Consider the following 27,749-nt stretch of genomic DNA (forward strand, 5'->3'; position numbering starts at 1 on the left):
CTTGATTTTCAAGGCTCCTGTTAGCCCCTGGGAAGGGAAGGTGGGAATACAGCAAGATAAAATGCCACAAAGCTCAGTGTTCTTAAGGAGAGTCAGACTTTTTTTTTTTTTAAAAAAAAAAAACATTCCTTGGGTTGTTGTAAGCCTTTGGTTGATTTCCAGAGTGTTGAAAATGTTGACTTTGACATTTTTGCCAGTGTTCTCATTGTTTTATAGAATAGAGGATTCTCAGAGGTCCTTCCTCAGCTATTTTTTTTTTTTTACTGAAGGATAATTGCTTTACAGAATTTTTTTGTTTTCTGTCAAACCTCTACATGAATCAGCCATAGGTATACATATATCCCCTCCCTCTTGAACCTCCCTCCCATCTCCTTCCCCATCCCACCCCTCTAGGTTGATACAGAGCCCCTTTTGAGTTTCCTGAGCCATACAGCAAATTCCTGTTGGCTATGTATTTTACATATGATAATATAAATTTCCATGTTACTCTTTCCATACATCTTGCCCTCTCCTCCCCTCTCCCCATGTCCATAAGTCTATTCTTTATGTCTGTTTCTCCATTGTTGCCCTGTAAATAAATTCTTCAGTACCATTTTCCTAGATTCTGTATATATACATTCAGTTCAGTTCAGTCGCTCAGTCGTGTCTGACTCTTTGTGACCCCATGAATCGCAGCATGCCAGGCCTCCCTGTCCATCACCAACTCCTGGAGTTTACTCAAACTTATGTCCATTGAGTCGGTGATGCCATCCAGCCATCTCATCCTCTGTTGTCCCCTTTTCCTCCTGCCCCTAATCCCTCCCAACATCAGGGCCTTTTCCAATGAGTCAGCTCTTTGCATGAGGTGGCCAAAGTACTGGAGTTTCAGCTTCAGCATCAGTCCTTCCAATGAACACCCAGGACTGATCTCCTTTAGGATGGACTGGTTGGATCTCCTTGCAGTCCAAGGGACTCTCAAGAGTCTTCTCCAACACCACAGTTCAAAAGCATCAGTTTTTTGGTGCTCAGCTTTCTTCACAGTAGTGTCTTATAATTTTCTGTGTACAGTTCTTTTGTCTCCTTAGGTAGGTTTATTCCTAAATATTAAATTCTTTTTGTTGCAATGGTGAATGGAATTGATTCCTTAATTTCTTTCTAATTTTTCATTGTTAGTATATAGAAATGCAAGTGATTTCTGTGTATTGATTTTGTATCCTGCAACTTTGCTAAATTCACTGATTAGCTCTAGTAATTTTCTGATACTATCTGTAGGGTTTTCTATGTACAGTATCATGTCACCTGCAAACAGTGAGAGCTTTACTTCTTTTCCAGTCTGGATTCCTTTTATTTCTTTTTCTTCTCTTATTGCTGTAGCTAGGACTTCCAGAACTATGTTGAATAATAGTGGCAGAAGTGGACACCTCTGTCTTGTTCCTGATCTTAGGGGGAATGCTTTCAGTTTTTCACCATTGAGAATAATGTTTGCTATAGGCTTATCATATATGGCCTTTACTATGTTGAGGTAGGTTCCTTCTATCCCCATTTTTTTTTAAGAGTTTTAGTCATAAATGGGTGCCGAATTTTTTCAAAGGCTTTTTTGTGCATCTATTGAGATTATCACACATGGTTTTTATCTTTCAACTTGTTAATATGGTGTATCACATTAATTGATTTGCATATATTGAAGAATCTTTGCATCCCTGGAATAAACCCAACTTGATCATGGTGTGTGAGCTTTTTGATGTGTTGCTGAATTCTGTTTGCTAGAATTTTGTTGAGGATTTTTGTATCTATGTTCATCAGTGATATTGGCCTGTAGTTTTCTTTTTGTTGTCTTTGTCTGGTTTTGGTATCTGGGTGATGGTGGCCTCGTAGAATGCATTTGAAAGTGTTCCTTCCTCTGCAATTTTTTGAAAGAGCTTTAGAAGGATAGCCATTAGCTCTTCTCTAAATGTTTGACAGAATTCTCCTGTGAAGCCATCTGGTCCTGGGCTTTTGTGTTTTGGGAGATTTTTGATCCCAGCTTCAATTTCAGTGCTTGTAATTGGGTTGTTCATAATTTCTGTTTCTTCCTGGTTCAGTCTTGGAAGATTGAACTTTTCTAAGAACCTGTCCATTTTTTCCAGGTTATCTATTTTATTGCCATATAGTTGTTCATAATAGTCTCTTATAATCCTTTGTATTTCTGCATTGTCTGTTGTAACTTCTTTTTCATTTCTAATTTTGTTGATTTGATTTTTCTGTCTTTTTTTCTTGATGAGTCTGACTAAAGGTTTGTCAATTTTGTTTATCTTCTCAAAGAACAAGCTTTTAGTTTTATTAATCTTTACTGTTGTTTCTTTCATTTCTTTTTCATTTATTTCTGCTTGGATCTTTATGATTTCTTTTCTTCTACTAATTATGGTTTTTTTTTGTTCTTCTTTTTCCAGTTGTTTTAGGTGTAAAGTTAGGCTGTCTATTTGATGTTTTTCTTGTTTCTTGAGGTAGGATTGTATTGCTATAAACTTCCCTCTTAGAACTGCTTTTTCTGCATCCCATAGGTTTTGAGTTGTTGTGTTTTCATTGTCATTTGTTTCTAGAAATTTTTTTATTTCCCTTTTGATTTCTTCAGTAAACTGTTGGTTATTTAGAAACATGTTCTTTAATCTCCATGTGTTTGTGTTTCTTACACTTTTTTTTCTTGTAATTAATATCCAGTCTCATAGCATTGTGGTTGGAGAAGATGGTTGATACAACTTCAGTTTTGTTAAATTTAGTGAGGTTTGATTTGTGATCCAAGATGTGGTCTATCCTGGAGAATGTTCCATGTGCACTTGAGAAGAAATTGTATTCTTCTGCATTTGGATGGAATGTCTTGAAGATATCAGTGAGATCCATCTCATCTAATATATCATTTAAGACGTGTTTCCTTATTAATTTTCTGTTTTGATGATCTGTCCATTGGTGTGAGTGGGGTGTTTAAGTCTCCTACTATTATCGTGTTACTGTCAATTTCTCCTTTTATGTCTGTTAGTGTTTGTCTTATGTATTGAGGTGCTCCTATGTTGGGTGCATAGATATTTACAATTATTATGTCTTCCTCCTGGATTGATCCCTTGATCATTATGTAGTGTCCTTCCTTATCTCTTGTAATCTTCCTTATTTTAAGGTCTATTTTTTTCTGATGTGAGGATTGCTACTCCAGCTTTCTTTTGCTTCCCATTTGTGTGGAATTTATTTTTCCATCCTCTCACTCTCATTCTGTATGTGTCTTTAGGTCTGAAATGGGTTTCTTGTAGACAGCATAGATATGGGTTTTGTTTTTGTATACATTCAGCCAGTCTGTGTCTTTTGCTTGGAGCATTTGATCCATTTACATTTAAAGTAATTATTGATATATATGTTCCTATTGCCATTTTCTTAATTGTTTGGGATTGATTTTGTAGATCTTTTTTTTCCCCCATTGTATTTCTTGACTACATAAGTCCCTTTAACATTTGGTGTAAAGCCAGTTTGGTGATACTGAATTCTCTTAACTTTTGCTTGTCTGAAAATCTTTTTATTTCTCCATCAATTTTGAATGAGATCCTTGCTGGATACAGTAATCTTGGTTGTAGATTTTCCCGTTTCATTACTTTAAATATATCCTGCCATTCCCTTCTGGCCTGCAGAGTTTCTGCCGAAAGATCAGCTGTTAAGTGTATGGGGACTCCCTTGTATGTTACTTGTTGCTTCTCCCTGGCTGCTTTTAATATTCTTTCTTTGTGTTTAGTTTTTGTTAGTTTGATTAGTATGTGTCTTGGTGGGTTTTTCCTTGGGTTTATTCTGTATGGGACTCTTTGTGCCTCTTGGACTTCATTGACTATTTCCTTTTCCATGTTGGAGAAATTTTAAACTATAATCTCTTAAAAATTTTTCTCATACCCTTTCTTTTTCTCTCCTTCTTCTGGGACCCTTATAACTTGAATGTTGGTGTGTTTGATATGGTCCCAGAGGTCTCTGAGACTGTCCTTGGCTCTTTTCATTCTTTTTACTTTATTCAGCTCTTCAGAAGTTATTCCACCATTTTACCTTCCAGCTCACTGATTTGTTCTGCTTCAGATATTCTGCTATTGATTCCTTCCAGAGTATTTTTAATTTCAGTAATTGTGTTGTATGTCTCTATATGTTTATTCTTTAATTCTTCTAGGTCTTTGTTAATTGATTCTTGCAATTTTCATTTTGTTTTCAGGGTTTTTGATCATCTTCACTATCATTATTCTGAATTCTTTTTCAGGCAGTTTGCCTATTTCTTCCTCATTTATTTGGACTTCAGTGCTTCTAGTTTGTTCTTTCATTTGTGCCCTATTTCTCTGCCTTGTCATTATTATTATTATTATTATTTTTTAGGTTATTATGTTTGAGGTCTCCTTTCCCAGGCTTCAAGGGAAGTTGAATTCTTTCCTTGAAGAAGGTTGAATTCTTTCTTCCTTTTGGTTTCTGCGCTCCTAAGGTTGGTCCTGTGGTTTGTGTGAGCTTTGTATAGGGTGAGATTTGTGCTGAGTTTTTGTTTGTTTGTTTTTCCTCTGATGGGCAAGGCTAAGTGAGGTGGTAATCCTGTCTGCTGATGATTGGGTTTGTGTTTTTGTTTTGTTTGTTGTTTAGGTGAGGCGTCCTGCACAGTGTGCTACTGGTGGTTGGGTGATGCCGGGTCTTGTGTTCCACTGGTTTCCTTTGTGTGAGTTCTCACTATTTGATACTCCCTAGGGTTAGTTCTCAGATAGTCTAGGTCTTGGAGTCAGTGTTCCTACTCCAAAGGCCCAGGGCTTGATCTGTGGTCAGGAATGAAGATTCCACAAGTGGTTTGTTATAGCATTAGGTGAGATTAAAGCAAATATCCAAAAACAAGAAACCAAAGATGAACCCCAGACAAATGGCAGTTACAAAATCAGGCAAATAATAACTAAAATAATGGAATATACACATATACATATACACCCATGAGCAAAGTGAAAACAGTCCAACAAAAATAAAGTACAGTAGACTGATCTGGTGAACAAAGGAAATAAAAAATTATATTTATCAGTTAAGAACAAAACTAACTGAAGTACAAATTGGAAAGCAAAACTAAATCAAGGTGCCAAGTGGAGAATAAAGCAATGAAAACAAAACGAACAAATATGTTGGGAGAAAAGGAAAGAAAGAAAAGAAAGAAATAATAGATATACAAAGTTAAATAGAGGTAGATGAAGAAGATTTATATACATTAAAGATTAACTGCAAAGGGAAAAAACAGTAGGAAAGGCAAACAAAGGAATAAATGTAGAAAAATATAATAGATTTTTAAAAAATTAAAAATATAAAAACTAGAAGAGAAAAAAATCAGAAGAAGAAAGAAAAAAGGAAAACTCTGCAGAACTACAAAAGCCCAATGTAGAAGCAGAGGTTTATAACAGCAATAGAAAGTGTGACTGAATATACACATATACATATACACCCATAAGCAAAATCAAAACAGTCCAACGAAAATAAAGTACAATAGATTGACCTGGCAAACAAAGGAAAACAAAAATTATGTCTACCAGAACAAAACTAATTAAAGCACAAACTGGAAAACAAAACTAAAGCAAGGGCCAATTGGGGGAATAAAGCAATGAAAATAAAACCAACAAATATGTTGAGAGGGAAGGAAAGAAAGAAAAGAAAGAAAGAATAGATATGCAAAGTTAAATAGAGGTAGATGAAGAAGATTTATATACATTAAAGATTAACTGCAAAGGGAAAAAACAGTAGGAAAAGCAAACAAAGTAATAAATGTATAAAAAATAATAATAGGTTTAAAAAATTAAAAATTAAAATTAAAAAGAAAACAAAAAAAAAAAAAAGGAGGAAAACTCCACAGAACTGCAAAAGCCCAACATAGAGGCAGAGGTTTATGACAACAATAAAAAATGAGACTGAGAAAAAAAAAAAAGCTCAAAAGCTTAATTGGATTTCTTTTTTTTTAAATTTATTTATTTTAATTGGAGGCTAATTACTTTACAATATTGTAGTGGTTTTGCCATACATTGACATGAATCCGCCATGGGTGTACATGTGTTCCCCATCCTGAACTAGTTGGATTTCTTAGTGCCAATAAAACCAACAACTACATCAGAGGAAGGAAAAAAGGAAAAAAAAAAAAAGAAAACAAAATTCACAAGTATCTACAGAAAAAGTTAAAAAAAATAATAATAAATATTTTTCTTGAGTCACTGCTGTCAGAGTCCTTTCCCTCGCTGGGAGTCACAGTCCACCTCACCTCCCTAGGATGCCCTCCAACACTGTGCTGATCTCTGGACCTGCTGTGGGGGCAGCTCGGATTCTAATCCGATCCTACTCCTGTGTGTTCTTGCCTCCAATGTCCATTGGAGCTATCAGAACTAGTGCATTTTTTTTTTAATGGGAGCTCTCAATGGCCTTTTATATATTCCATTGACACAGAGTCTGCTTAGTTGATCTTGTGGATTTAATCTGCAGCTTGTACAGATGGTGGGAAGGTTTGGGGTCTTATTCCTTAGCCACACTGCCCCTGGGTTTCAATTGTGGTTTTATTTCCACCTCTACATGTGGGTCGTCCACTGGGGTTTGCTCCTGAGGCTGCCCTGGAGGGTTTGGGTTTCCCCTTGTGAGGGCCAGGTGTGGAGGTGATGCAGCCACTTGGCTCACAGTTCTGGCAGCACTAGGTACTCAGGGGGGTTGTGGTGGCTAAGGCAGCAGGAAATATAGCGCTCTAGAAGGGTATGGCAACCAGTTTCAGCCGATTTGCTGCAGCATTCTTGCCTGGAGACCCCCCCTCTCTGATAGAGAAGCCTGGCAGGCCACAGTCTACAGGGTCGCAAAGAGTCGGACATGACCGAAGCTACCCTGTGTGCATAGACGCAAGACTTTTTTTTGCACGTGGTAGCTCTGCCCCAGTGAGACTTGAGCGTGAAGTCAAGCAGCGTGAAGCTGCTTGGCTTGCGGGGACCCTGGCGGCACCAAGTGTGCGGGGACAAGGACTGCCTCTGCCTCAGGAGTAATGGCCCTATCAGAGTCTTTTTTCCAAGTCTCTTGTAGCTGGCAATCAGAAAGCATCTCTGGCTAGTCTTTCTCTGTAGCTCTGCCCATTCAGGCACTTAAGAGGGCTCCCTTGCCTGGGGTCCTTCTCTGTTGTTTGGTGTATCAGGCACATGGAGGGCCCTCCCTGGCTGGGGTCCTACTCTGTAGATAGATGTCAGGCACTTAAATGGGCACCCTGGGTGGGATCCTGCTTTGTAGTTCATGGCATCAGGGATTTGATGGGCCAGCCTCTCTATTGTTCAGCTGCCAATGCTGGCGTTTGGGGAGAGAGAGACTATGGTGATGGCTCCACCCCCTACACGTGACTCAGCAGTATTACGTTGCTTCCATGGTTGCCTCACTTTCCTCCACTGGCATTTCCCACCATGATCTCCCTCACATCCCCTCAATCTATCTCTCTGAAGTCAATAGCAGCCCTCGCCCTGGGATTGCTCCACAATCCCTAAACTCCAGCTCCCAGCTGCTGTGCCTTCCAGGACACCAGCATTCCTGTCTGGGATGTGTATGCCTGTGGCAAGGACCGTCTGATTCTCATTCCATTTAGGCTGCCACAGATCAGCTGTTTCACTCTCAGCCATAAATGTTTCTTCTCTGACTCAGACAATTGCCCTACTGTGGGGATCAGACCCCTGCTTCAGTTACCCACCCACTGAAGGCAGGTCCATTCCTGCTAACTCTCCTGTTTCTTCCCCCTAGATCCTTCGTAGTATTGAGTTTTGCATGGTTCTATATATTCTTTTCCACTGGTCAGGTACTCCTGTCTGTTCTTAGCTGGTGTTCTGCATGCACTTCTGTGTCTGAAGATGTATTCCTGATGTATCCTTGGAGAGAGGTGTACTCCACAGTCCACCTACTCCTCCTCCATCTTGTTCTCCTTCCTCTGCTGTTTTTGCTCAGTTGATTAATAACTACTAGTTGAATGAGTAGTGCTCAGTTCTTCCTCTTCTACTGTGCTTATCTAAGGACTTGTAGATCATTATGTTTACTATATGCTGAATGCCAAGGAAATCTAGTCTGACTACAAAGAGATTTGCACTCTGGAACTATTTGAATTGTGTTTCCTTATCAAGATAAATTAAGGGAGATAGTGGTCTAAGTTACACTTAAATATCTTAAATGTAGCATTTGGATACAGATAACTGTTTGGGTTTTAAGGAAGCCTTCTTTTGGGGGGAAATTCTCTTCATTATTATGTTCACTTTTTTTTAAACCATGTTCTTCCCAGTTCACTTTTGATGTCAAGGACAGTTAAGAAATTTCTATGGATAAATAGACATTTTAATAGTGGTTAAACCATTGTCAATTCTTTGTAGTATATAAAAAATCTGAAGAAAAATTCTGTATTTACACCATTCTTTCTTTTACAGTATCTTTCCTCAATTACACTTTAAAGTAATTAATAACTGCCCCCAATTTTGGATTAAAGTGTCTTGCTATTCTAGATTATACAACTGGTAAGAAATTGTATAGCATAATGATTAAGAACAAACATTTTGGATTAGAATTCTGGCTGTTCCATATACTTACAGTGCAATCAAGAGACTTTCTGAGACTTAGTTTCCTTATCTGTAATGTAGGGATAATGAAAAATTTTATTTTATAGGCCGATTGTGATAATGGAATTATATAGCCCATAATTTTTAGCACAGTTCCTGGCACATAGACAGCATTCAGTAAAAACCAGTTATTATTGATAATATTATTTTAGCAGCATAATAGTATAGTAGCAAGCATTGCATTTTATATTAAGAATATGGCTAGAATTGGGCAAATGCCTACTTGCAGGTAAATTTTTAGAAATCCCTAAATTTATTTTTCCCAGACCAAAATCTGCTCTTCCAGGGAAAGATGTTGATTGTCATTGTACAGTAATTTCTTTGTTTATTGTACTTTTGCAGCATTTCAGAATGCCTTGAAGATTTTTCACAGGATAAAAGGTGGTCAAGTTTCAGTTTCTGAAGTGGATGAAGTGTTGGATAGCATGGATATCTTGGTAGTCCCTGAAACTTTGCAGGAAGTGGTAAAATATGCTAATATCAACAGTGAGTTATTTGAATCGATGTATACGTATTTCTTTCTTGGCTACCAATTTTTCTGACTCATCCTTTACTTCTCCTTTTTCTACTTGATTCTTGCCCTTTGCCATGATACTGCTTACTGGTGTCTATGATAAAAGTTGGTCTAGAAAAATTAAGTGAGAAATTTCTAATTGTTATATTTTGATATGTTTGGAAAAAATATAAGAGAAAAATGGAATTTTTTTCTTTTCAATGTTCTCTCTCTTTTCCAATAATCATTTCTTGTTTTTGTGGAGAGGTAGTTTCTGTGGTATCAAGAGCATTGACTCCACAAGTTAGGAGACCTAAATTTCTTAAATTTCCAACTTTGTTTTGTAGTTTTGATTACAAAATCTTCCTGTGCTGTACAATTACATTCTCTTTAAACCGTATGTTTAGCATATGTTTTATATTAGGTGTTTACATGTGACCAAGAGATGTCCTATAATAATGGATTGATTAGTGATTGATTAATTGATTTATCCATTCATTTAATGAGTCAGATAGCCATTTAATATCTACTGTGCCTGAAACTATGGTAGGTGATACACAGATGAATAAAACATATTTATTGTTCTGAAGGAGCTCGCATTCTGATGTAGAAAAAGACAAATAAACTGAAGATTATGATAATATATGTAACAAATACTATTATAGAGTGTATATATGCATATTGGAAGCATTAGAGAAAGATTATTAGAGGAGGTGATGTCTGAGCTAAATGTTGAAGGATTTGTAGGAGTTAGTTGCAGATGGTGGTGGAGGGTGAAACTTTTTAGACTGAGGGAACAGTTTGTGTAAATGTGGCAGGAAAATAATCAGACGTGGCATCCTTTCTGGTGGGATTATACTGGATTTTGTCATTTGGTAGTGGTGGCTTTATAGTAGGCCTTTGATTGGTGAAGTGTAGTCTGGAGGTAGAAGCAGGCTGCATGCAGTTTCAGTAGGTAGTCATTTATGGTGTGCTCTTGGATGATAGACATGAATGGAGAGATATGTATTGGAGCATGAAGATGTATATAAATTGGAATTTTAAAGACTAATCTCAAGTCATATTATTAAATAGCCTTCAGGGCATGCTGTATCAGGAGCAACAGAAATCATATATGAAACTACTGCATTGCCTTGCTTTTTGTCTTATGAAATTCTAGTCTGGGCTTCTAGGTCACCCACTTTATTTGGAGACATGGATTAGACAAATAATACTAATTTCATAGGATGTAGGATGTAGATATAAAAATTTATCACTGTTTGGCACCTAGAACAGGCTCAAGAAATGTGAAGCAGAAACCTAAGAATCATCCTTGACAGCTATGTTTTCTATGTGAAATTATTATGAAGTATTATTATTTTAAAATCCTACATATCTCTTAAATCTTTCTGTTTTCAGCATTGCTACATTTTTCCTTAGGACAATTGGAAGTCTACCCATATTCTAACAAGTCTATCCATATCCAGGCTTCCCTGATAGCTCAGTTGGTAAAGAAGCTGCCTGCAATGCAGGAGACCCCGGTTTGATTCCTGGGTCTGGAATATCCCCTGGAGAAGAGATAGGCCACCCACTCCAGTATTCTTGGCCTCCCCTTGTGGCTCAGCTGGTAAAGAATCTGCCTGCAATGTGGGAGACCTGGGTTTGATCTCTGGGTTGGGAAGCTCCCCTGGAGAAGGGAAAGGCTACCTACTTCAGTATTCTGGCTTGGAGAATTCCATGGAGTCACAAAGAGTTGGGCACGACTGAGTGGCTTTCACTTTTCACTTTGGCCACACCTAGTCTTAATCTCCCTTTACACTGTAGCCAGAAAGATCTTTTCAAAAGAAACATCTGGTCATGTTACCTTCTTTGTATAAAATCTAATAATACCTCTTTAATGTACAAGGCTTTGCAAAGTCTGGCCTTTACCTGGATCTTAGCTTTATCTCAGACCACATTCTCCCTTACTGTCTGTGCCTTTTTAGAGTTTCAACCTTACACTGCTCTCCTCCTGCCACAGCCATTACACATATTCTGTTCTTTTCTTGGAATATTCCTCTCCTCCTAGTTATTCCTGCTTATATTTGAAAAGTGAAAGTGAAAGTCGCTCAGTCATGTCTGACTCTTTGTGACCCCATGGACTATACAGTCCTTGGAATTCTCCAGGCCAGAATACCGGAGTGGGTAGCCTTTCCCTTCTCAAGGGGACCTACCTAATCCAGGGATTGAACCCAGGTCTCCTGCATTGCAGGCAGATTCTTTACCAGCTGAGCCACAAGGGAAGACCAAGAATACTGGAATGGGTAGCCTATCTCTTCTCCAGCGGATCTTCCTGACCCAGGAATCAAACTGTGGTCTCCTGCATTGCAGGTGGATTCTTTACCAACTGAGCTATCAGGGAAATATTTATTTATTTTTTAAAAAAATTTTATTTATTTTTAATTGAAGGATAATTGATTTATAATATTGTATTGGTTCCTGCCATACATCAACATGAATCAGCCATGAGTGTACATATGTCTACTCCCTGTGAACCTCCCTCCCACCTCCCACCCCCCCAACCCCCCCCACCTACCTCTCTAGGTTGTCACAGAGCACAGGTTTGAGCTCCCTGAGTCATAAAGAAAATTCCCACTGGCTATCTGCTTTACATGTGGTAATGTAAATGTTTCCATGCTACTCTCTCCATTGTCCCACCCTTTCTTCCACCCCATGTCCACAAGTCTGTTCTCTATGTCTGCATCTCCACTGCTACCCTGCATATATGTTCATCAGTACCATCTTTCTAGATTCCATATATATGCATTAGTATACAATATTGCTTTTCTCTTTCTGACTTACTTCATTTTGTATAATAGGCTCTAGATTTGTCCACGTCATGTGAGCCAACACAAGTGCATTCCTTTTAATAGCTGAGTAATATTCCATTGTGTATATGTATCACAACTTCTTTTTATTTTATTTTATTTTATTTTTTTTTCAATTATTTTTATTAGTTGGAGGCTAATTACTTTGCAACATTGCAGTGGGTTTTGTCATACATTGACATGAATCAGCTGTGGAGTTACATGTATTCCCCATCCCGACCCCCTTCCCACCTCCCCCTCAACCCAATTCCCCTGAGTCCTCTCATTGCACCTGGCCCGAGCACCTATCTCATGCATCCCACCTGGGCTGGTGGTCTGTTTCACCGTAGATAATATACATGCTGTTCTCTCGAAACATCCCACCCTCGCCTTCTCCCACAGAGTCCAAAAGTCTGTTCTGTACATCTGTGTCTCTTTTTCTGTTTTACATATAGGGTTATCATTACCATCTTTCTAAATTCCATATATATGTGTTAGTATGCTGTAATGTTCTTTATCTTTCTGGCTTACTTCACTCTGTATAATGGGCTCCAGTTTCATCCATCTCATTAGAACTGATTCAAATGAATTCTTTTTAATGGCTGAGTAATATTCCATCGTGTAGATGTACCACAGCTTCCTTATCCATTCATCTGCTGATGGGCATCTAGGTTGCTTCCATGTCCTGGCTATTATAAATAGTGCTGCGATGAACATTGGGGTGCACATGTCTCTTTCAGATCTGGTTTCCTCAGTGTGTATGCCCAGGAGTGGGATTGCTGGGTCATATGGCAGTTCTATTTCCAGTTTTTTAAGGAATCTCCACACTGTTCTCCATAGTGGCTGTACTAGTTTGCATTCCCACCAACAGTGTAAGAGGGTTCCCTTTTCTCCACACCCTCTCCAGCATTTATTGCTTGTAGACTTTTGGATAGCAGCCATCCTGACTGGCGTGTAATGGTACCTCATTGTAGTTTTGATTTGCATTTCTCTGATAATGAGTGATGTGGAGCATCTTTTCATGTGTTTGTTAGCCATCTGTATGTCTTCTTTGGAGAAATGTCTGTTTAGTTCTTTGGCCCATGTTTTGATTGGGTCATTTGTTTTTCTGGAATTGAGCTACAGGAGTTGCTTGTATATTTTTGAGATTAATCCTTTGTCTGTTGCTTCATTTGCTATTATTTTCTCCCAATCTGAGGGCTGTCTTTTCACCTTACTTATAGTTTCCTTTGTTGTGCAAAAGCTTTTAAGTTTCATTAGGTCCCATTTGTTTATTTTTGCTTTTGTTTCCAATATTCTGGGAGGTGGGTCATAGAGGATCCTGCTGTGATTCATGTCGGAGAGTGTTTTGCCTATGTTCTCCTCTAGGAGTTTTATAGTTTCTGGTCTTACATTTAGATCTTTAATCCATTTTGAGTTTATTTTTGTGTATGGTGTTAGAAAGTGTCCTAGTTTCATTCTTTTACAAGTGGTTGACCAGTTTTCCCAGCACCACTTGTTAAAGAGATTGTCTTTTTTCCATTGTATATCCTTGCCTCCTTTGTCAAAGATAAGGTGTCCATAGGTTCGTGGATTTATCTCTGGGCTTTCTATTCTGTTCCATTGATCTATATTTCTGTCTTTGTGCCAGTACCACACTGTCTTGATGACTGTGGCTTTGTAGTAGAGCCTGAAGTCAGGCAGGTTGATTCCTCCAGTTCCATTCTTCTTTCTCAAGATTACTTTGGCTATTCAAGGTTTTTTGTATTTCCATACAAATTGTGAAATTATTTGTTCTAGTTCTGTGAAAAATACCGTTGGTAGCTTGATAGGGATTGCATTGAATCTATAGGTTGCTTTGGGAAGAATAGCCATTTTGACAATATTGATTCTTCCAATCCATGAACACGGTATGTTTCTCCATCTCTTTGTGTCCTCTTTGATTTCTTTCATCAGTGTTTTATAGTTTTCTATGTATAGGTCTTTTGTTTCTTTAGGTAGATGTACTCCTAAGTATTTTATTCTTTTCGTTGCAATGGTGAATGGTATTGTTTCCTTAATTTCTCTTTCTGTTTTTTCATTGTTAGTGTATAGAAATGCAAGGGATTTCTGTGTGTTTATTTTATATTCTGCAACTTTACTATATTCATTGATTAGCTCTAGTAATTTTCTGGTGGAGTCTTTAGGGTTTTCTATGTAGAGGATCATGTCATCTGCAAACAGCGAGAGTTTCACTTCTTCTTTTCCTATCTGGATTCCTTTTACTTCTTTTTCTGCTCTGATTGCTGTGGCCAAAACTTCCAACACTATGTTGAATAGTAGTGGTGAGAGTGGGCACCCTTGTCTTGTTCCTGATTTCAGGGGAAATGCTTTCAATTTTTCACCATTGAAGGTAATGCTTGCTGTGGGTTTGTCATATATAGCTCTTATTATGTTGAGGTATGTTCCTTCTATTCCTACTTTCTGGAGAGTTTTAATCATAAATGAGTGTTGAATTTTGTCAAAGTCGTTCTCTGCATCTATTGAGATAATCATATGGTTTTTATCTTTCAATTTGTTAATGTGGTGTATTACGTTGATTGATTTGCGGATATTAAAGAATCCTTGCATTCCTGGGATAAAGCCCACTTGGTCATGGTGTATGATTTTTTTAATATGTTGTTGGATTCTGTGTGCTAGAATTTTGTTAAGGATTTTTACATCTATGTTCATCAGTGATATTGGCCTGTAGTTTTCTTTTTTGGTGGCATCTTTGTCTGGTTTTGGAATTAGGGTGATGGTAGCCTCATAGAATGAGTTTGGAAGTTTACCTTCTTCTGCAATTTTCTGGAAGAGTTTGAGTAAGATAGGTGTTAGCTCTTCTCTAAATTTTTGGTAGAATTCAGCTGTGAAGCCATCTGGTCCTGGGCTTTTGTTTGCTGGAAGATTTTTGATTACAGTTTCGATTTCCTTGCTTGTGATGGGTCTGTTAAGATCTTCTATTTCTTCCTGGTTCAGTTTTGGAAAGTTATACTTTTCTAAGAATTTGTCCATTTCATCCAAGTTGTCCATTTTATTGGCATAGAGCTGCTGGTAGTAGTCTCTGATGATCCTTTGTATTTCAGTGTTGTTTGTTGTGATCTCTCCATTTTCATTTCTAATTTTGTTAATTTGGTTCTTCTCTCTTTGTTTCTCAATGAGTCTTGCTAATGGTTTGTCAATTTTGTTTATTTTTTCAAAAAACCAGCTTTTAGCTTTGTTGATTTTTGCTATGGTCTCTTTAGTTTCTTTTGCATTTATTTCTGCCCTGATTTTTAAGATTTCTTTCCTTCTGCTAACCCTGGGGTTCTTCATTTCTTCCTTCTCTAATTGCTTTAGGTGTAGAGTTAGGTTATTTATTTGGCTTTTTTCTTGTTTCTTGATGTAAGCCTGTAATGCTATGAACCTTCCCCTAAGCACTGCTTTTACAGTGTCCCATAGGTTTTGGGTTGTTGTGTTTTCATTTTCATTCATTTCTATGCATATTTTGATTTCTTTTTTGATTTCTTCTATGACTTGTTGGTTATTCAGAAGCATGTTATTTAGCCTCCATATATTTGAATTTTTAACAATTTTTTTCCTGTAATTGAGATCTAATCTTACTGCACTGTGATCACAAAAGATGACTGGAATGATTTCAATTTTTTTAAATTTTCCAAGACCAGATTTGTGGCCCAGGATGTGATCTATTCTGGAGAAGGTTCCGTGTGCACTTGAGAAAAAGGTGAAGTTGATTGTTTTGGGGTGAAATGTCCTATAGATATCAATTAGGTCTAGCTGGTCCATTGTGTCATTTAAGGTTTGTGTTTCCTTGTTAATTTTCTGTTTAGTTGATCTATCCATAGTTGTGAGTGGGGTATTAAAGTCTCCCACTATTATTGTGTTACTATTAATTTCCTCTTTCATACTCGTTAGCATTTGCTGTACGTATTGCGGTGCTCCTATGTTAGGTGCATATATATTTATAATTGTTATATCCTCTTCTTGGATTGATCCTTTGATCATTATGTAGTGTCCTTCTTTGTCTCTTTTCACATCCTTTGTTTGAAAGTCTATTTTATCTGATATGAGTATTGCGACTCCTGCTTTCTTTTGTTCTCCGTTTGCATGAAATATTTTTTTCCAGCCCTTCACTTTTATTTTTTTTTTAATTTATTAATTTATTTTTTTCAGTGGGTTTTGTCATACATTGACATGAATCAGCAATAGATTTACACGTATTCCCCATCCCAATCCCCCCTCCCCCCTCCCTCTCACCCCATCCCGATCCCCCCTCCCCCCTCCCTCTCCACCCGATTCCTCTGGGTCTTCCCAGTGCACCAGGTTCGAGCACTTGTCTCATGCATCCAACCTGGGCTGGTGACCTGTTTCACCATAGATAATATACATGCTGTTCTTTCGCAACATCCCACCCTCACCTTCTCCCACAGAGTTCAAAAGTCTGTTCTGTACTTCTGTGTCTCTTTTTCTGTTTTGCATATAGGGTTGTCGTTACCATCTTTCTAAATTCCATATATATGTGTTAGTATGCTGTAATGTTCTTTATCTTTCTGGCTTACTTCACTCTGTATAATGCAGCCCTTCACTTTTAGTCTGTATGTGTCTCTTGCTTTGAGGTGGGTCTCTTGTAGACAGCATATATAGGGGTCTTGCTTTTGTATCCATTCAGCCAGTCTTTGTCTTTTGGTTGGGGCATTCAACCCATTTACATTTAAGGTAATTATTGATAAGAATGGTCCCGTTGCCATTTGCTTTGTTGTTTTGGGTTCACGTTTATACAACATTTCTGCATTTCCGGTCTAGAGAAGATCCTTTAACATTTGTTGAAGAGCTGGTTTGGTGGTGCTGAATTCTCTCAGCTTTTGCTTGTCTGTAAAGCTTTTGAATTCTCCTTCATATCTGAATGATATCCTTGTTGGATACAGTAATCTAGATTGTAGGTTATTCTCTTTCATTACCTTCACTATGTCCTGCCATTCCCTTCTGGCCTGGAGGGTTTCTATTGATAGATCAGCTGTTATCCTTATGGGAATCCCTTTGTGTTATTTGTTGTTTCTCCCTTGCTGCATTTAATATTTGTTCTTTGTGTTTGATCTTTGTTAATTTGATTAATATGTGTCTTGGGGTGTTTCGCCTTGGGTTTATCCTGTTTGGGACTCTCTGGGTTTCTTGGACTTGGGTGGCTATTTCCTTCCCCATTTTAGGGAAGTTTTCAGCTATTATCTCCTCGAGTATTTTCTCATGGCCTTTCTTTTTGTCTTCTTCTTCTGGAACTCCTATGATTCGAATGTTGGGGCGTTTCACATTGTCCCAGAGGTCCCTGAGGTTTTCCTCATTTCTTTTGATTCTTTTTTCTTTTTTCCTCTCTGCTTCATTTATATCCATCATTTTATCTTCTACCTCACTTATCCTATCTTCTGCCTCTGTTATTCTACTCTTGGTTCCCTCCAGAGTGTTTTTGATCTCATTTATTACATTATTCATTTTTAGTTGACTCTTTATTATTTCTTCTAGGTCTTTATTAAACATTTCTTGCATCTTTTCAATCTTTGTCTCCAGGCTATTTATCTGTAACTCCATTTTGTTTTCAAGATTTTGGATCATTTTTATTATCATTATTCTAAATTCTTTTTCAGGTAGATTCCCTATCTCCTCCTCTTTTGTTTGACTTGGTGGGCATTTTTCATGTTCCTTTACCTGTAGGGTATTTCTCTGCCTTTTCATCTTGTTTAGATTGCTGTGTCTGGAGCGGGCTTTCTGTATTCTGGAGGTCTGTGATTCCTTTTTATTGTGGAGGTTTTACCCAGTGGGTGGGGTTGGACGTTTGACTTGTCAAGGTTTCCTGGTTAGGGAGGCTTGTGTCGGTGTTCTGGTGGGTGGAACTTGATTTCTTCTCTCTGGAGTGCAATGGAGTGCCCAGTAATGAGTTCTGAGATGTGTCTATGTGTTAGGTGTGACCTTGGGCAGCCTGTAAGTTGGCATTCAGGGCTATGTTTCTGCATTGCTGGAGAATTTGCGTGGTATGTCTTGCTCTGGAACTTATTGGCTCTTGGGTGGTGGTTGGTTTCAGTGTAGGTATGGAGGCTTTTGGATGGTCTCTTATTACTTAAAGTTCCACGTAGTCAGGAGTTTTCTGGTGTTCTCGGGTTTTGGGCTTAAGTCTCCTGCCTCTGGGTTTCAGTTGTATTCTTCCAGTAGTCTCAAGACTTCTCCTACTATACAGCACTGCTAATAAAACTTCTAGGTTAATGGTGAAGGATTCTCCCCTGTGAGGGACACCCAGAGAGGTTCACAGAGTTACATGAAGAAGAGGAGAGGGAGGAGGGAGATAGAGATGAGCAGGAGGAGAAAAAGGGGGACTCCAGAGGAGAGAGATCGATCTATGCAGTTGTCTGTTCCCAGAGTATTCTCCGTAGCCCAGACACCCACAAAGATTCACAGAATTGGATTGGGAAGAGAAGGGGAAAGGAGGAAATAGAGGTGTTCTGAGGTAGAAAAAGGAGAGTCAAGATTGGGAGAGAATAATCAACACACTCCTGAATAAAAATGGGAACTGAATACTGGATTCTTAAATGTCCATAATTTATATCATATACTGAAAAACAAAGATTAAAAATCTAGAGTAGAGGTTAGACTCTTAAAAATACTATATTAAAGGCAAAAACCAAAACACACAAAAAAATTTTGGAAATATATATGAAGTTCGGTTTAAAAATAGGGCTTCTCTTTTTTTTTGTAAGGTTATAGTGTAATGAAAATGAAAATTAAGGAGTAGTAGAGGAGTAATAGAGGACTTTAAAAGGAAATAAGAGAAAAAGAAAAATAGAAAATAGAAGAGAAAAAGAAAAAAGAAAGAAAGAAAGAAAAAAAAACACAAGTAAAAAAAATAAAAAAAAATTTTTTCCCCCTAATTAAGAAAATCGTAAAAATCGTGAAAATGAAAGTTAAGGAGTAATGGGGGAGTAATAGGGAATTTTAAAAGAAAATAAAAGAGAAAACATAAAAAAGAAAAAAAAATTTTTTTTTCTTCTTTACTCAAAAAAAAAAAAAAAAGAAAAAGTAAAAATATATCTAGGAATTTCTCTGAAGCTGTTGCGGTCAGTGTGGGTTCAAAAGGTTCAGTTACAGATAGCTCCTCGTTCCAGCTTACACTTCTCGATATCTACAGGCCCCTTCCGGTGTAGTCGGTGTTCTCTACAGGGATTTTAATCTGTTGCACTGGTCCCTTCTGAAGCGGTTCCCTTTGTTTATTTGGCTTCTGTTTGCTGGTCTCTTCCGCGCCTAATTTCTGTCCTGACACAGGCGGGCGGAGGTGGTCTCTTATTCAGGTAGCTAGTTCCATCGCGCTGCGGGGAGGGGCTGGCGCTGCTTTCCCGTCTACGCTGCTCAGGCTCCCGGCTGCTCTATATGGAGCGTTCCCCGCGCTGCGCGCGGTTCCAGCCCTCGGGTGTTCCACAAAAGCGCGGAACACAAAGCTGCGCCTGCGTTTTGTGCCTACGCCGCCCGAGTGGCTCAGGCAGCCAGGCGCTTGACGGGCGCTCTCTCCCCCGGTGCGGCGCGTCTTCTGCCATGCGCGGTCCCAGCCTCAGTTTCCCTGTTTCACAACTTCTTTTATCCATTCATCTGTCGATGGACATCTAGGTTGTTTCCATGTTTTAGCTACTATTGTAAATAGTGCTGCAATGAACATTGGGGTACATATATCTTTTTAAATGATGGTTTCCTCAGGGTCCTGCTTAATACTTTAAATCTAAACTACAGTCTGTTTTTTAGAGATGTTTCCCTGACCTCTCTGACTAGGTCATATTCTCATATTGTACACTTTCACAGGATTGATCTCAGTTGCAATTTATATTTTAAACTGTTTGATTAAGGTTTGTGTATTAATTAACACTAGTTAAGCACCAGGAGAGCAGATATCGTGTCTACTTTTGCTCAATATTGTATCCTCAGTATATAGCACAGTGAATATATCAGATATTAACCGCTGAAACAATGTTGAAAGAATTAATAATTCTCACTCCTTATTCCATCTCCCCCAGTCAGGAAGAACAAGATTTCTTCATTTTGTCATATTAATGAAGTCTTATGTTTCAGTGTATACTGAATTACTAATTCATAATTCCAGATATTGTTCAAAGCCCATAATAGCTGGCCCTTTTTTCCTACTTGCACATATTTATGTGGTGTTTTAATTTTAGAATAGGATAGCAGCTGTATTGTGTTCAAAAGGAAATACAGTGTCTAAACTCAGGAATTCTTTGTATTACAGGTAATCAAATGGTGGATATTGGGGATATTATATTTACTTTGGATGAACTACAGCAAGAGTATGAGAATATTTGTAAGTGATCTCTTGTTGCTATAGCAAGTTTTGTTTATAACTTGTCTTTAAATACTAATTTATAGATTTTATTATATGAGTTTTGAAAGACTTCTTTAAACCCTTTATGCTCTTAAATCAGAGAGATAAAAATTTAATATAGTACCCTGAATATACCTGATAATCAATATTATAATTATATTCCCTGATGGCTCAGATGATAAAGAATCTGCCTACAAGGCAGGAGACCCAGGTTCAATCCCTGGATCAGAAAGATCCCCTGGAGAAGAAATTGGCTACCTATTCTATTCTTGCTTGAAGAATTCCATGGACAGAGGAGCCTGGTGGCTACAGCCCATGGGGTCACAGAGGGGCAGACACGACTGAGTGACTAACATTTTCACATAATTATCTAATATTACAATCTCATATTTTTTCTGTTTTTATCTTTCTCTTAATATCTTGCAACATAGTCAACTTTAAAACAAAGTAGTAACACTAAAAAAAAGATAATATTTAATTTGCAATTTGTGGTCATTCTGACATCCTGACATTGTTTAAAAAACCATAGTATGTTTTTCTCTATCACTCATGTTTAGTTTTTCTTAAGTGCATTGTTTTTGATGTTTTCCTGTTGCACATCATCATTCTTTACTCTCTGTTTCATTTGTCCAAATGTCATTTGATTAAGATTATCTATGTACATAATTTTAAGGATTATATAGCTCTGTAAATCTTGCTAGAAAAAAAAAAAAAAGCAGCCTCTTGCCTAATCCTCCTCTCAGCTTCTCCAGAGGCAAAAATTTCAAATGTTTTAGCTGATTACTTGATATTTATCTTCATGACTGAAAATAGCATGTTTATATTGCTACTTGTTAATTTCTAAAATTTTAGGTAGACAAAGTAAACTTCCTACTATTGATGCTGAAAGCTTGCCTTCTCTGCACCCATGCTGGATGCATGGGTGCATATCAGAATATGAATATCAGAATTTGAATATCAGAAACAGGGTTTTGGGTGAAGTAGAAAATAATAGCTTTATTGATTTGTCAGGCAAAGGAGAACACAGTGGACTCCTGTCCTGAAAAACTGTGCATCCCAACCCAGGGGAGTTTGGTCAGGGCTTTTATAACAATGGTCCGAGAGTAGGGTCTCTGACAAAATTAAGGTGTATACAGATGCTTTCAAATTTTGGTGCTGGAGAAGACTCTTGAGAGTCCCTTGGACAGCAAGGAGATCCAACCAGTCAATCCCAAAGGAAATCAGTCCTGAATATTCATTGGACAGACTGATGGTGAAGCTGAAGTTCTAATATTTTGGCCACCTGGTGCAAAGAGCTGACTCATTGGAAAAGACCCTGATGCTGGCAAAGATTGAGGGCAGGAGGAGAAGGGGATAACAGAGGATGAGATGGTTGGATGGCATCACTGACTCAATGGACATGAGTTTGAGCAAACTCTCAAACTCTCTAAGTCCAGGGAGCCCTGGACTTAGCGACTGAGCAACAAATACCAGCAGGGCTTGAACTCCCTTAACCTTGTCTCAGGTGGTTGGTCTCCTAATCTTGGTTAGTTTCTATGATCCCTTTAGTCTTGCCTCTGATAGTTACTTGGCTGCTTCTCCCTTTATTGTTGTTGTTCAATCGCTCAATCATGTTCAGCTCTTTGCAACCCCATGAACTGCAGCATACCAGGCTTCCAAGTCCTTCACCATTTCCCAGAGTTTGCTAAAACTCATGTCCATCAAGTCCATTGTCCCTTTCTCCTTCAATTTCCTTCAATTGCTCATTGTAATACACCCTAAGCTAAGAAACTTTTCTTTTTCTCTAAATAAAATGTCTTCATAATCAATATTATATTGCTACTCTATTAGAAGTCTCTTGTTTTCTTTGGTTTTATAGGAACTTGATGCTCTCATAGAATTATTTTGAGGGTCAAGTGTTGTAACATTTGAAATATTTTAAAATGTGTTATTCAAATGCAAGGTACTATTATGAGCCATGAGATGGATTTTGTAAATGAAGCCCCAATTGGGATATTATATTAATATTTTTCTAAAAATTTTCTTATATGTATGAAGTTACTAACCTCCTGCAAATGCTGCAGATTTTTAGGAGAGTAATTATTTTACTGTCTTACTTTAGGAGAGTATCGTTTTATTTATAAAGTGTTCTAACTTTGTAAATACTTAAAAATTTCCCTTTACAACTTCTTCATATTTCTGCACCCTCGTAACTAAGGGATTTGTATCTGTGTTGGCTTATTAGTCTATTATCTTTCTGAATTGGAGAAGAGTGGGGAATGAGAACCATGTACTTCAGTAGGCTTTTGCTTTAGATTCATTGTTGCTATGAATAGTGTTGGATGGAAGTATTTAACTATATTAAACCAGTAGATTATATTTAACCTAGTCAATAGTTAACCTTTTGGTCATCAGCTCTGTTAGTTATTAACTTCATCTGATGTATTTAAGCAAATGATAATTTCTTGAACAGTTTTCATGAGGACTTAAGTATTATTTTTTAAAAGGCATTACAAGTTGTACAGGTAAATGAATTAATGGAATATGTTTCTCTTGCTTAGCAATTATGGAAGGAGCAGCCTCGGATGAAGCTACTTCAAGAAAGTTATCAAATGTGTCAGGATGCTATCCACAATCTAGGAAGAAAAGCATTTTAGCTTCTGGACTGTCTGAATCATCATTATTCCAAAAATTAAATACAAAGAGCCTCCAAAATCATAAAATTATGAGTGAGAATGATGACTATGAATTTAAAAGACAAAAAAATATTTCGCAAATAAGAAGATTCCAGGATGAGGTTGATAGCGGTGATATAGAGTTCCAGGAACCATATTCAAAGGATGGCATGAACTTTAAGAAAAGTTCAGAGAAAGTTGAAATTCATGACTCAAAGTCTAAACCACAAGACTTGAAGCGTGTTTCAGGCCTCAAAAAGACTCTGGATAAAAGTGATATTTTTAGTATCCCAAAACTTCAGAAGCCAGCTGTGAGAAGGAGCTTTAGCCTTCTAAAACAAGTTTCATCTAAGGAAAAAACTGCAGTTAATGCTCTGGGTCAGTATCATATATGTAAGACAACATCTGGGCCCTTCAGTTATTATAGAAATGAGCTGAAGTAAGCAGTATTAGATAGTTGTAGACATTTCAATTGTCAATACTCTGAATATCCATCACTTTTGGAATTTAGGCTGATGGATACAATACTGTGGTTTTGATAGCAGTTCCTTTCCAGATGCTCCCTTTTGTGGGGAGCTAACTTGGGCTGTTGGCGTGCTGCGATTGATGGGGTTGCAAAGAGTCGGACACGACTGAGTGACTGAACTGAACTGAACTGAACTTGGGCTGAGAAGTTTATTCAGTGATTAATTGGAATCACTCACGTTCAGAGGATGAGATGGTTGGATGGCATCACTGACTCAATGGACATGAGTTTGAGTAAATTCCAGGAGATGGTGAAGGATGGGGAAGCCTGGTGTGCTGCAGTCTATGGGGTTGCAGAGTCGGATATGACTTAGCGACTGAACAAGTTCCCGAGAAAGTAGAGGGCCTATTTTCCTTTGGAAATGCTTTTTTTTTTTTTGGTCATTTATTTAACCAAGTATATATGAAGTCTATGTGAAATTTTTGCTCAGAGTTCCATAATTTAAATTTAGGATATCTATAATACTTCAGGTATTCTTTCTTTTTTTTTTAAATTTTAATTGGAGGCTAATTACAATATTGTGGTGGTTTTTGCCATACATTCACATGAATCAGCCATGGACTTACATGTGTTCCCCATCCTGAACCCCCCTCCCACCTCCCTCCCCATCCCATCCCTCAGGGTCATCCCAGTGCACCAGCCCTGAGTACCCTGTCTCATGCATTGAACCTGGACTGGCGATCTATTTCACACATGATGATATACATGTTTCAATGCTATTCTCTCAAATCATCCCACCCTCGCCTTCTCCCACAGAGTCCAAAAGTCTGTTCTGTACATCTGTGTCTCTTTTGCTGTCTTGCATATATGGTCATTGTTACCATCTTTCTAAATTCCATATATATGCATTAATATACTGTATTGGTGTTTTCTTTCTGACTTACTTCACTCTGTATAATAGGCTCCCGTTTCATCCACCTCATTAGAACTTATTCAAATGCATTCTTTTTAATAGCTGAGTAATATTCCATTATGTATATGTACCACAACTTTCTTATTCATTCATCTGCTGATGGGCATCTAGGTTGCTTCCATGTCCTGGCTATTGTGAACAGTGCTGCGATGAACATTGGGGTATACATGTCTCTTTCAGTTCTGATTTCCTCCATGTGTATGCCCCGCAGTGGGATTGCTGGGTTGTATGGCAGTTCTATTTCCAGTTTTTTAAGGAATCTCCACACTGTTCAGGTATTATTTCTTATGGATGTGGGAATATCAAGAGAAAATAATTAATAGTATACATCCCAGATCCCTAAGGCTTTATGATATTCCTCAAAGATGAGCAGTGACTTCCCAACCAGTATATGTTTTTCCCTTATGTACTTCTTATATCATAGAAGTATTGTGTATGTGCATGCATGCTTAGTCACTTCAGTCATGTCCAACTCTTTGCAACACTCTGGACCATAACCCACTAGGCTTCTCTGTCCATGGACTTCTCCAAGGAAGAATACTGGAGTGGGTTGCCCTGCCTTTCTCCAGGGGACATATTGTGTAGGGAACCCAATTAAACACTCCTTTCTGTAGGCCTCAGCTGGAGTTACTTAATTTATTTCAAGAAATTTACCAGCCTTTAAAAATTGTATTTAGTACTGAGTGTAATTGTTAAGATGAATGCTTTGTGAATCATTAGTGACTCTTATTCCCTGGTGGCTCAGATGTTAACAAATCTGCCTGCAGTGCAGGAGACCTGGGTTCGATCCCTGCGTCAGAAATATCCCCTGGAGAAGGGAATGGCGACCCACTCCAGTATTCTTGCCTGGAGAACTCCATGGACAGAGCAGTCTGGCGGGCTACCATCCACAGGGTCACAAAGAGTTGGACACGATGCAGTGACTAACACACACACATATGCTAACGCATACTAATAACTCAGTTGAAAAAGGAGTGTGATCTATTAAGGGGGCATAAAGATGTTTATTATGATTCCTTTACTGATGTACTGCTTTTATGCCATGTCTATTTCTGTCTGTGAGTTTTTTTGTATTTCATTAAGAATTAAAGCTCTGATTAAAGGAATAATGGAGTAGTAGGCATTTAGCCAGTGGGTAGCACAGGATTGTGGTAGAAAGTGGTTATCTACCTTGCTGGTATCACTAAAATCAAATGATTTCACCTACCACTGTCATACTTAACATTCTGTATTTGGAAAAGTATAAAATAGTTTATCTCCTAACTTCTCCAAATAAACTGATGATGGTTGAGCATCTGTGAAATGTGACTGCCACTTGATTTACATTTAAAAAACATTTAAAATTTTTTGTTTAATAAATAATTTTAAATTAATAAGAATTACACAGAAATGAGAACATTTCTACATACTCTTCATCTAATGTTCCCACATATTAATATCTTATATAACCCCAGTATAATGATCTAAACTGGAAAATTAACACTGATACAACAATATTTACTAATATAGGACCTTATTAAAAGTTTGACTGTTTTTCTATGAATGTCCTTTTTCTGATCCAGGATCTCTTTCAGGATCACATGTTACACTTAGTTGTCATGTGTCCTAGTCTCCTTCAATCTGGGATGGTTTTTCAATATTTCATGACCTTGATACTTTGGAAGAGTATTGACTAGTTGTTTTGTGTAATGTCCCTCATTTTGGGTTTTCTTGTATTTCTTCATGAATAAATTCAGGGTATACATTTTTGCCAGAATACAACAGAGGTGATATTTTTCCCATTTCAGTACATTATATAAGGAGGCTCATTATGGTCATGTGTGTCTGCTAGGATTTTGTAATTTTGAGGGTTGTGAACTGAAAACATGGTAGGTAAAGTGATAGGGAAAGAACTCTCAATTTTTGTCTGAAATCTTGAAATTTAAACATGGCACACTGATGTTTTAATCTCTTGGACTCCATTATATTTTAATCAGAAATAAGCTGCAGGTATAAATGTTCATAGAATTTCAAGACAGTTTTGTGTTTGAGCTGTAAGAGAAAGATTAGGTATAATGTAAGATACAACAGAAATATGAAGAGTTTTAAGGTGGTATTAAGTAAGTAAAACTTGATTTCTGATTACAAGAAAAAGATTTTAGCTGTCAATTATTGCTAAGACACATAAATTATGTTGCTGAATAGTCTTCCACATTTTGTATATTTAGGAAGTGTCTGTGAAACTATCAAAAAACTCCAAGAAAATTACATTGATGCAGAAGAACTCCAGTCCATTTTGCCTTCAATAGGAATTACTTTATCAGATAAAGAGTTCAAGAAGATTGTGACTGACACTGCTAGAAATGGTGAGAGACTGATAATATCAAAATTTTGAAAAAAAATTAGATACTTTCACATGATAGTATTAAATGTTGGAGTAAGATCTCTCAACTGGGAATGGAATGGGTCATTCTAAAGAAGATTCAGAAAGAACAAACAAAAATTGGAAGTAGTTATATATAAAATAGATAACTAAAAACTAATAAGTATAGCACAGGGAACTTAACTCAATACTCTGTAATGACCTATATGGGAAAAGAATCTTAAAAAGAGTGGATATATGTATTACTAATTCACCTTGCTGTAGAGCCAAAACTACTAATAACACAAGATTGTAAATCAACTATACACCAATATATACATTATTTTAAAATTGAGAGTAGTAAAAAAACGATTTCTGGGAAGTTTGGTATAATAGATTGGTTTGGAGGGTCTAGGTAGGTCTTTTCTATTTCAGAATTCTTTCATAAGTTTCTTCATCATTATTCCTAGCTCTGCCTTCTAGTGTGGGACAGGTCCTGGGGAAAGCTTATCTAGTTGTAGAAGAGAGGTTCAAGTAGCAAGACTGTGATACCCCAGAGGTTCAAAAATCTCTCAGTAAATAGCCTAGGGAGTCCAAGGAGAAATGATTGGAGATTCTAAAATGTAGAGGGAGTACTGTGGCTAGGAATTTAGGGCTAGTGATTCTTAATCAAGGCAAGCAGTTATTAAATAGCATCTAGAAATAAAATAGCATATCTCACTCATCAGCCTAAGTTTAGGGCAGAGTTTGAGTTTCCAAGAAAGATTTTTGTGTTAGAGAAGTTGATTTATCATTAAGTAAGAATTTTCCACAGCAAAAGTTCAGTTGAAGAGAGGGCAGAGGCAACATTTTGGGAAAAGACTGACAGAAATAACATTAGGAGTGAACTATTAGACCCTGAGCAAAACTGTTAGTTAAGGTAAATAAGAAAGAAGGTTTGATTAAAAAAAAAGATCTAAGGAGTAGAGATCAGAGTAAATGGTTACGAGAGGGGTAAGTGTTGGCTGCTACTGCTACTGCTGCTTTTGCTAAGTCGCTTCA

General features: G+C 37.5%; 1 protein-coding gene across 1 annotated transcript in view; it reads left to right on the forward strand.

The window, feature by feature from the left end:
* The window catches only part of EFCAB13 (EF-hand calcium binding domain 13), a 249,822-nt gene that overhangs the window by 31,602 nt on the left and 190,471 nt on the right, over positions 1-27,749 (forward strand). Inside the window, exons 7-10 of the mRNA XM_043900794.1 lie at positions 8,937-9,080; positions 20,182-20,253; positions 22,815-23,306; positions 26,575-26,712. Of these exons, the coding sequence (XP_043756729.1) occupies positions 8,937-9,080; positions 20,182-20,253; positions 22,815-23,306; positions 26,575-26,712 (846 nt within the window). The remainder of the gene's footprint in view (positions 1-8,936; positions 9,081-20,181; positions 20,254-22,814; positions 23,307-26,574; positions 26,713-27,749) is intronic.

Source organism: Cervus elaphus, chromosome 5, assembly GCF_910594005.1.
Source record: "Cervus elaphus chromosome 5, mCerEla1.1, whole genome shotgun sequence".
Lineage (NCBI taxonomy): Eukaryota > Metazoa > Chordata > Mammalia > Artiodactyla > Cervidae > Cervus > Cervus elaphus.